Source organism: Staurois parvus, unplaced genomic scaffold (assembly GCF_062004578.1).
Source record: "Staurois parvus isolate SC_StPar_1 unplaced genomic scaffold, SC_StPar_1.0 ptg001134l, whole genome shotgun sequence".
NCBI lineage: Eukaryota > Metazoa > Chordata > Amphibia > Anura > Ranidae > Staurois > Staurois parvus.
Window position 1 is genome coordinate 362,103 of NW_028318930.1, and position 10,453 is coordinate 372,555.

At 41.3% G+C, this 10,453-nt stretch overlaps 1 protein-coding gene across 2 annotated transcripts; it reads left to right on the forward strand.

Moving 5' to 3' along the window:
* Nucleotides 1-388: 388 nt before the first annotated feature.
* SRSF1 (serine and arginine rich splicing factor 1) lies at nt 389-9,639 on the forward strand. 2 transcript variants are annotated; one of them, XM_089659165.1, is made up of 5 exons: nt 389-882; nt 4,123-4,343; nt 4,850-5,022; nt 5,800-5,895; nt 9,115-9,639. In XM_089659165.1, exons 1-5 carry the CDS (start codon nt 689-691, stop codon nt 9,193-9,195), a joined length of 765 nt encoding a protein of 254 aa, XP_089515291.1. In that variant the 5' UTR covers nt 389-688; the 3' UTR covers nt 9,196-9,639. The 2 variants fall into 2 exon arrangements, with proteins under 2 accessions (XP_089515291.1, XP_089515290.1); XM_089659164.1 differs by having other exon boundaries at nt 412-882; nt 5,229-9,639.
* The last annotated feature ends 814 nt before the right edge of the window (nt 9,640-10,453 follow it).

Below are 10,453 nucleotides of genomic sequence, written 5' to 3' on the forward strand. Positions count from 1 at the left end.
AAAATAAAAATTGTTGTTTACTACCACTGAGGTATGGTCACCATGCCTACCTATATATTCACCTCACAGCATGTACATTGCAAATGAATTCCGAACTAAAACTGCACTTCAGTTAGCACTGCCTTTCACATTAAATGGCATGGGCTGAAAATGTCAGACATTTTGGTGGCTAAAACTATCTATAGCATACTATAGACCAAAAAAGCCTAATCTACATTACATTGATAATCACATACCACCAGAGAACAAAGAGCACAGCAAAGCGCGCTAAAACCCAAGGCAGGATGAGAGGGCGGGCTTCCGTTTTAAAGACTAGCCGAGCCAACTGGTGAAGGAGAAGCCTTCTCCTCCGATTACATCATCAGAGACCGGCCAATCTGCGTGTGGGGCTGAAGAGAAGCTCGGCTTCCCCGCATAAAAAGTCTCTTCGCGGCGCTCTGCCTCCTTAGTAGTTTCTAGTATTGCTGCTAGTCCTAGTCTCCTCCCTTCACAGAGTGCTGTCTACGCGGAAGGTTACAGTTCCCCTTCTGCCGTTGGTGTATCCGTGCGCGAGGCGGTGCAAGAAAGGAAGAGAGCTCTTGTGGTCGCCATTTTAGGTTGCTCCGTTCGCTAGGTAGAGGCATAAGCTTCTGCTAGATTTTGTTTTTTTCTCTGTGAGCTTGTTCCTTTAAAAGCCGTCAAGCTGGATATGTCAGGGGGTGGCGTGATTAGGGGGCCGGCAGGTAATAATGACTGTCGGATATACGTGGGGAACCTGCCTCCAGACATCCGCACCAAGGACATAGAGGACGTGTTCTACAAGTACGGCGCCATCCGAGACATCGACCTGAAAAACCGGCGTGGAGGCCCGCCATTTGCTTTCGTGGAGTTCGAGGACCCCAGGTAATGAGTCGGTTATGCAGGTTGAGTGTAAGGCAGAGCGTGCAGTTTTCTCCTATGCCGCGCTAGGCCCAGCCTGCCTCGTGAATCTTCCACAGCAAGGTGGGCGGCCGTGCAGCCATGAGCACATGCTCGAGTAGGCCTTTCTAGCGCCCCCTAGGGGAGGAGGCGGCGGTCTGGGCCGCGTGGCTTTAACGGTGCGGTCTTTGTTTGCAGGCGTGATTTACGGCCGATGTACACACATGGGGGTCAACTGGGCCTGCACCGTGCTTTCACTGTGAAGTCTTCGGGCCCAATTCACAAAGCTTTAGCATAAGGGATGAAGATCGTCATTTAGCAATGTGAATATTATTTTTATAAAACCCCGAAGCCCGGGATCACACTGCAGTACGGGACACCACATGTAATTCCCACTGAGATCGCATGGTATTACTGTGTGAAATCCATGCAAATGTTTGTGTGGTGCAATTTGAGCCATTCATTTTGTATGGCTCAAATCGCATCTGTCCCAAAAAGTGGCAGAACCCTTCTTTTAAATCTGCACCCGAATCGCATTCTTGCGTGTTCTCAGCCATGCAACGCAATTTCTGGCAATCGCATCATATTTTGCGATCTGTTTTGGGGCGTTGTTGAGTTATCGTTGACACTTGCACTAGATCGCATTAATGTAATCGCAATGTGGTGTGGGAAACTGTATTGGTGTGAACCAGGCCTTAGGGCCCTGGTGCTCAACCTGTGGCCCTTTGGTATATGATATGCGGCCCTCGGACCTCAGCAGTAGTAGTGGGAACGATTATGGTAATAGCAATTCGCTCTAATAGCCTCCTGTAACATGTTGCTAGTTTCATATTGTTTTCTGCAGCATATCCCCAGCCAAAAATGTAACATGTCCATACATTCAAACCCTCATTTCTGCAGTCTTGACAGTCCTCTCAAGCATTACATATATTGAACATTATGTGCATCCCTTTGATGTCAGGGATAGCATTTCAGACCCTCTTTAGCTCATCCGATGACAACTTTATACAATTTTCTTATTCAAATTCCTTTAGAGTTACCTTCAACTATGTAGTTCAAGAGCCTGCCTGATTGCATTCAAATTGAAATCATTTAGTTTTGGTGAAACTAAAGAAAAAATATACAAGAAGATTGAATAATGTATGGCAGGCCTTGGATTAAAAGCTAAAGTGAGGGCTTCTGCAAAATCTACCAGTGGAGCCCCCTTACTAGAGAAGATAAATGCTTGCGCAGGTAGGGGGGGATGAATGAATAAAAATACTTGCCCTAGGCATCATTCACACAAGGTGTTTATTTGCATAATTGCATTGTACAGCTGAATTGAGAAGGGCCACCCACATTCCAGCAAAATGAACCCTGCTGGGGATGATTGGATGTGTGCCCCATGCAGGGCTGTGTTTTGCTGACACAATTTGTTGCATGCATTCCCTTGTCAGCAGTCTATTGTAATGCAGCGGCTCCACGGATACAGCCACTGCTCCCAGTGTGACAAATGTCAGTGTACAGCTCCACACTTACCTTGGAACTTTAGTCAGAAATTAAAGTCCTGCTAGGTCACTTCATCATGACCCCTTGAGCTATGAAAAGCATTAAAAATAGGTGCCTGTACAGTTTAAAATCCAGTAATGCACCATCACGTTCTGCCCTGAACATGCTCAGTTGCTGTGTTTTTTTTTTTTTTTTTTTGTTTTTTTTCTTCGCTATGTTGAAAATCAAAGCCACTAGAGGCCGATCTCCTAAAAACTTAACTTTTACTGCTGGCCTTGGGCTTCAGCAAAATGGCAGCCTCCAGCAAGAAGAAACCAAACCAATGCTGGAAGTAATTTACAGCACACACAATATCATTGAGGAATGTATGTTCCTTGCTTAATCGCTTCCATACAGTGCACTTTTACCCCCTTCCTGCCCATTGCAATTTTCAGGTTTTCAGTGCTCACACTTTGAATGACAATTGCGTGGTCATGCAACACTGTACCCATATGGAATTTTTATCTTTTTTTCTGACCGATAGAGCTTTATTTTGATGGTATTTAATCACCTCTGGGGTTTTTATTTTTTCTTAAACCAAAAACCACAGAAAATTTTGAAAAAAAAAACACTTTTTTTTTTCTTAGTTTTTGTTATAAAATTTTGTAAATAAGTGATTTTTATCCTTCACTGATGTGCGCTGAGGCTGCACTGATGGGCACTGATGAGGAGGCACTGGTAGGTGGCACAGATGGGCATTGACAGGCATCACTGACTGGCATTGATAGGTGGCACTGATGAGTGACACTGAAAAGCAGCTTAGATTGGCACTGAAGGGCACTGACAGGTGGCATGGATGAGCACTGAGATCTGGCACTGATGGACACTGACAGGTGGCGCTGCTGGGGAACGCCGATTGCCAGCTCTCCTCCTCACGAGCTGTCAGCGTGACAGCTCGTGAGGAGAGAAATGCCGATAACCGGCGTTTACCTGTGATCAGCTGTGATTGGACACAGCTGATCACATGACCGAGCCGACATCTTTGGCTATTTCCGTGTATCGGTGATCTGTTTCTAAAGGGGCACAGCGCATTGCCGCGCTGCGCACTCCCAGAGCTGCGCGGTTAGAATGGGAGGACGTCATATGACGTCCTCCCAGAACAAGAGAACCGCCTTGCATCCGTCACTACTATATGGCGGGTGGGAGGTTGTTAAGCAGTATTGGGACATAGTGGCTGTGTCCATGAAGCCACAGTCAAAGTGCTTTCTGCTGTTCTGGAATGTGGCCTTCTGCTGAACAGCTTTGTGGAGCCAGTTGCATGAAGTTGAAATGTGTGTAGGCAACTTGTGCTAGCATTGTTTTTATATGACATCAATCTTGCCAATATTTAGTCTTTTTTTTTTTTTTTTTTTTTTTGTCCTGTATTTTAAGCAAATGTGACCTTTTTCCCAAAAAAAAATAAAAATTAGAGACACTGTTCCCCTTCACTTTTGGCCTCCTCAAGGCTGCTGCATCTCATTTTGGTCTGGTACATGCTGCTTTTGCGTTCTGGCAGAGCCCTGTGGCATATCTGTAGACATGCAGGGGGATTTCCATGCATGCGCAGACACACTGTTTTGTACATAAAAGGCTGTGAAGTTATAAAAAAAAAAAAAATCCATATATGGGTGCGGTGTGGATTTGTTTATATTTGGATTGAAGGTCCACTTTATACAAATACAGCTATGCAAACAAAGTTTATTTTTTTTTTTCTTTCAGGGATGCTGAAGATGCAGTGTATGGAAGAGATGGCTATGATTATGATGGCTATCGTTTACGTGTAGAGTTTCCAAGAAGTGGCAGAGGAGCTGGTGGAAGAGGGGGTGGTGGTGGAGGCGGTGGCGGCGGCGGTGGTGGCGGTGGTGGTGGTGGTGGAGGTGCTCCTCGTGGAAGATATGGGCCTCCATCCAGGCGTTCAGAGTACAGAGTAGTAGTATCAGGTAAGGGTAATATATGTGGTGCATGTAATTTCTGCGTTTGTCAATTGAAGTTATAGGTAGTCTTTGAATTCAGCATGCAAAAATTGATTTGTTTACGTTAACACTAACATTTTTGTACACTATAGTAAAAAAATAGAAGCTTTAGGTTATGAACATGTATAAAGTTAAAGGTGTTCATTTTTTTCCATCTCTGTTGTCCAAGACTAAACACCTTAAATTTAAAGGCTTAATGTTTTTTAAAAAAAAATAAGACATGTCACACTTACCTGCTCAGTGTAATGTTTTTGCACAAACCAGCCCTGATTCCCCTCTTCTTGGGTTCCCCACCGGCGTTTGACTCCTCCCTCCTTTCGGGTGCCCCCACAGCAAGCCGCTTTCAGGAGTTTTAATCCCTCACCAGATTCTTAAACCCCCCCCCCAACTTTATCCAAAACCAAGAATACTTTCACAAGAGTTCATTTTTTGTACTAGCAAGTGTTAAGCTCCTCTCTCATCTTTCATTTCAGGACTTCCTCCAAGTGGAAGCTGGCAGGATCTGAAGGATCACATGCGTGAAGCAGGTGATGTATGTTACGCTGATGTTTACCGAGATGGTACTGGTGTCGTGGAGTTTGTGCGAAAAGAAGATATGACCTATGCAGTGCGGAAACTGGATAACACTAAATTTAGGTCACATGAGGTAAATATATTAGATTTTCTGCTTTCCTTCTACCATTGCTGCATGGTTATTAATGGGGGTATTAATCTTGTGGGTCTAAAGGTAAGATTGTCTAGGCTTCTTCAATAACAATGGATTTCCATCACCTTCAGAGTATATCATCTTGCCTGCAATGCATAGCTGTTTAAGCTTGGCTTGTTCAATCCCAGGTTCTATCTGTTTAATAGGGAGAAACTGCCTACATTCGTGTAAAAGTCGATGGTCCGAGAAGCCCAAGCTATGGAAGATCGCGTTCTCGCAGTCGTAGTCGTAGCAGAAGCCGTAGTAGAAGCAACAGTCGCAGCCGCAGCTACTCTCCAAGAAGAAGCCGAGGATCCCCTCGCTACTCTCCCCGTCACAGCAGATCTCGTTCCCGTACATAAATAGAAAAGTGATGCTTCTTTTGTAGCCCCTCATGTTGTATACAGTTACTTTATTCAGTACTTTTTTAATTCACTGTTTTATTAAAGTTTTGAAGTGCTAAGCCTTCTGTGTAGAATAGTAAGGCTAATGCTTACACCAGTATCTTCCTTTTCCATTCCTTCATGCCCAAAAAGCGTATTTAGCAGTTGTAGGTATAATTTCACAAGTCGACCAGCCTCTCTTCAGAAGCACCAGTGTTGTGGTGTGTTGTCTGCAATGTGTGGTGGCGGTGGGGATTTGGGGTGGTTGTGGTTTAAATATTAACTTTTTTTTTTTTCTCCTTTTCATTTGTGGGGAAATCTTGTTTTACCTTGCTTTTCATGTGTCTTTCTGTAGACATATCTGAAGAGATGGATTATGGAGGACATTTCAATCATTTTAGGATTTTCAGATGGAGGCTTGAGGAGGATCAAATCAAAAATGGAGGCCATGGTATGACTCCAAGTGCTATTGTGAGACAAATTGGCAGTATTGAATTTATGCTATAAGTATTATAAAAGCAAGACCTTGGATTGCTCCTTAAACTAATAAAGTGCTTGTAGGGTGAAGTCTGCCACGATATTGTTTTGTGGGCCTCTTAACTTGTTTACAGTATAATATCAATACTGCTAACTCTGCATGTCCTCTCTGTGACTGACTGGTAAACATTGCTATTGTGTTTTTGTTTTGTTTTTTTTGTTTTTTTTTTTTATTTTATTTTTTATTTGTCAGAATTAAATAGATTTCAAAATCAGATGTTTGTAGACTATTGTTGAAGGACAGTTTATTTTTTTTTTTTTTTTCTTTTGATACCTAAAACTACTCATTACAGGCTTGTAGGTTGCAGCGCTTCCTTTTCCACTCATTTATACATTTTTAAAAGCTTTTTGTTATTCAATCTATTATCTTACAGTACAATTTTTGCCATATTCTTGTAATACACCACATTGATATTTTTAAGGGTTGAAACAGCAGAGAAATACAACATGCGAGATGTGGAAATGCATGCTACTATAGCTTCTATAGGTAGTATTGTAAGCCTTCAACTTTGGTGATGCCTGATTTGTTTACCCCTTGTGGCCACATTGGATAATTGTCAGGATAGCTCCATCAAAAATAAGTCCAAGCTTTTGTGTACACATAAGGATGCTGTTACTTTTCAATTTGATTCAGATGCTCATTGGACCCTTGGTGCTTGGGACCCCTTCATACCAAGTGTGTTTGTTTTTTTGTACCTTAATGCAGAGAATGCATTCGAATTAAAAAAAAACAAAAACCCTTTTTACCCCCTTTTCCCCCTAATTTTCTCCAATCTGGAAAACATGATCTGTGTGTTGTGCCAAAGAAACTTTTGATAGACCCCATGGGTAAAAGTGGTACTTCAGGCAGCCTAATAAAGACAGTTTATATAATTAAACTATCTTGGCTGCCAAAGTGATTGTAATTTGTCTGCTTAGCTTCAGGGTTCATACAGCTGTGGGCAACATCATTATATATTTTTGTCTTTGCAGCATCTGGTGTCATCTGCTTAGTGATGCTGTTTTCTACAAATTAAGACTCTTTAAATACTACTATAGCTTTTGGCTGATATAGTTCTGCGGAATGCCACTGTATATTTTAGCAGCTTGCTGCAAATTATGTATGGGAGTTAAACTAAAAGCATCAAGAAACTACTTAAGAGCATCATGGGGTATTGTAGTGCCCTTACTTCACAAGGGACCAGGTAGAACGTTTGAGTATGGCAAAACTGCATCACTCTTTAGTGTTTGAAGCAAACCTTTAGCCATGAATTGGGATAAGTCCGTTCAGCAATGAAGGCTTTTTACCTTCCTTCCTCACAAGATGCTTTAGAATGTACACACAGGCTTGGTGAGATGTAACATGCCGGCACAGGTTGGTGATGCTATGAATGAACTGTGCACATGCTTAAGAGTTTTACCATCCCAGCCTGTGCATTTAAGATGACCAAAGACCCAGAAAAAAAAAAAAGGGAGATGTCTGTTCCAGTGAGGGAGACTGAAGATGTCTTGACACTGCAAGGGAGGCAAGTATTTGTGTTTTGTTCTGCTTTAAGTTTGATGGAGTTATCCTTGTTCAGGAAAAAGATAACTAAAAAGACAACTTGAAAGGCCACCAAGTTAATTGCTTACAGTAGATTTACTTTAATTGTGGGAAATGGGGGGAGCATTTTAGGTGGGGTTATATGAGAGCTCAAGTGTATATTTTGTTTTCCTTTAAGTCAGTCATTGAGAGTAGAAATAAGGAAGCTGCCATTGCTGAATTTTTTTATTATTTTTTTTTTAAAGATGTAGGCTATGACTTTACAGCTTTACACACTGAGTCGCTGACGTGTAACAAGTGTGCAACACAAGTTCATACATACCAGATGCATGCTTTTGCCTGGCCAGGGTTTTTTTTTTTTTTTTTCTTATGTAAATGAAAGTTGGTCTCCAGGTAATGGAATTCTGGTGATAAAACACAGGTGGACTCACTGGTTGTTTTTGTGAGCTCTTCACCATTTTATAGATTTTAGATGAGTAGTGAATTATTTCTAACTATGCTTAGCCAGTTCATTTGTATCAGATTACTGGATAGAAGTCTTAACGCATTCTTCTTTAAAATGTGAATAATGCGATAATGTCACACCACTTTTTACAAGTGGTGTATATGGCAGTACTGCACAACTTATGGAATTTTCTGCTTGTGCAGAATATATAAATAGGCCAGAACAAAACATGTTGGCCAAGAAAGCACTTTTGACCGTTTTATAGCAGGTAATGCCAGTTATACAATTTGCCATTTTAAAGATATGTGTAACCAAGCCGTTGCAAAAGGCCCACCAACTCTAAACGTGTGTTTTACAGTCGACCCTCCCCATGAATATATACCAGTACTATGACAGAGGTACAGCATGTGTTTATACCTAACACATCAAATAGTGACATTAATTTATTGAAGTAGTGCTGTAAATTACGTTGATAGACAATAATCTTTACGTCTGTTGGTACTTAGAGTTCAGGTTCTTGATTATTGGTTAAATACACATCTGGAATGCTTTACAAGGCAGCATAATCTGACCTAAATAACTACATTTTATAAGCATTGTGGCTGTTTTATTGCTTCCGCGATATGTGGGTATAACAAAAATATTGCTCAAAGAACAAATTGTCCCCCTGGGTTGGTGTCAAATGGGTGCTTTTATTACCACAGTTGTCAAATATTTAAAACAGACATGCTTCCTCTGGCGGTTGTGGTGGTCTAAGGGGAAGGATGTTATACAAGCAGGTGTTCAGTCAGAAATGCAGTCTGTATTTGCAGCAAATCCCCTGCTGACACCTGTGGCATGATGGTTTTTTCTCTGTAGGCTCCCACTATGGCAAATTGGGGAAGCACACTGTGGTTGTAAATTTCATTGTGAAAATCTCTTCTGTGACACCAGCCTGTCTTAAGTCATGCTATGAACTAATAAGACGTCTATTTAATATTTTAATGATATACCATTCAATTAGACTTTTTTGGGAAATGTAATCGTTATATGTGCATACACTTTTTTTTTTTTTTCTTTGTTTTGTTTCAAGTCTGCACACATAACTGATCAGTTCCCAGAAACCTGTTTTGATAATATCTAACTCTGCCTCTTTTTTTTTTTTTTTGATTTTGCTGGTTATAAAGGTTTGGATTGGAGTGGGCTCACTGGATCCCAATCCTGGAGCTGTGGATCATTGGATTCAAATCATAGGAAGGAATGAATAGGATAGGGATGAATTGCCAAGATTCATGGAGCGGGATCAGATAACAAGAACATAGGAGTGGATTCCTGCCCCATCTAAACCCAATTCGTGTGGAATTTTTTTTTTCCTAATCATCCAATTGGCTATTGTATAGAATTTTTTTTTTTTTTTTATTTTTTTTTTCTTTTTGTATACAAGTGGAGCGCTTAGGATGCCAGAAGGAGTTGCAAGTTTTTCTTTTTAATAAAAAGCAAAGAGGAGACCAGAGGCACGCTGGAGCCATCCCCTGGGAAGGATACAGCACCAATAGATGGTAATTAAAAGGGATAATGGGAGGGTTGAATTGAAAATAGTAAATTTATATCAAATTTGAAGGGGATGGGTTTAAAAAAAAAAAAAAAAAATCTAGGATTTCAATTGGCCTGTGAGGATTTTGCTGCTGAATAATAAATGAATAAAAATTTAATTGGTTTCTGTGTGACTTTTTAGTTCTGATGGCCCCCAAATCTAATCTCTGTAAAGGTAAGGCTCTTTTGCTGTTGACACAATATTTTGTTGCTCAGGTTTACTGTAGAATGACCGTTTTAATGTGATCATTAATACTATTGCTATAGCACACTTTTTTTTTTGGTAGATTGTTAAAGTGGTGTTTAAAGTAGCAGTACTAACAACCAATACCTTTTATCACTTTCTACATTTTAAAGCTAAACCTGAGTCGGCTGAAAAAAGTACAATGCAGAACTTTCCCCCTGGACCCCTCCTCCACCACCATCTATTTGTTCCTCACTTCCTCTCTGCTGTTCAATCAGTTCCCTGAAGCAATTCAGCTAGTCCACCGTACCTCTGCAATCATGTGCAATGAAGGATTGGTGGTCTTCCACTGTACATCTGAGGGCCTGTTTACATTCCTGTCCTGTGTCTGTTCAGTAGAGCACCTGGGCTTTACTGTGCAAATGTAGCAAAGAGGATTTGCAATGCTGGAGGTAAACCGTCCCTAGGGGCTGTTGCCACCAGATCAAGGCAAGTATGCATCTCTTGAGCTGTTAGATCAACTTAAAGGGGCAAACAGGATCAGTGCACTTGTCCTCCAAGATTGAAACGTCAGGCCCTATTGTATCCTATTATGTGCATTTAAATAGAATCCTGTCATCTGTTTTGTACTAATTTCCTGCATATCGGCGTTCAAATTAGGACAGAAAGGGGCAGCATTTTATTGGTTTGTACAGTACAATTACTAATTGCAAATGCACCGACAGATGACCTTCATCAGTGGGCTGCCC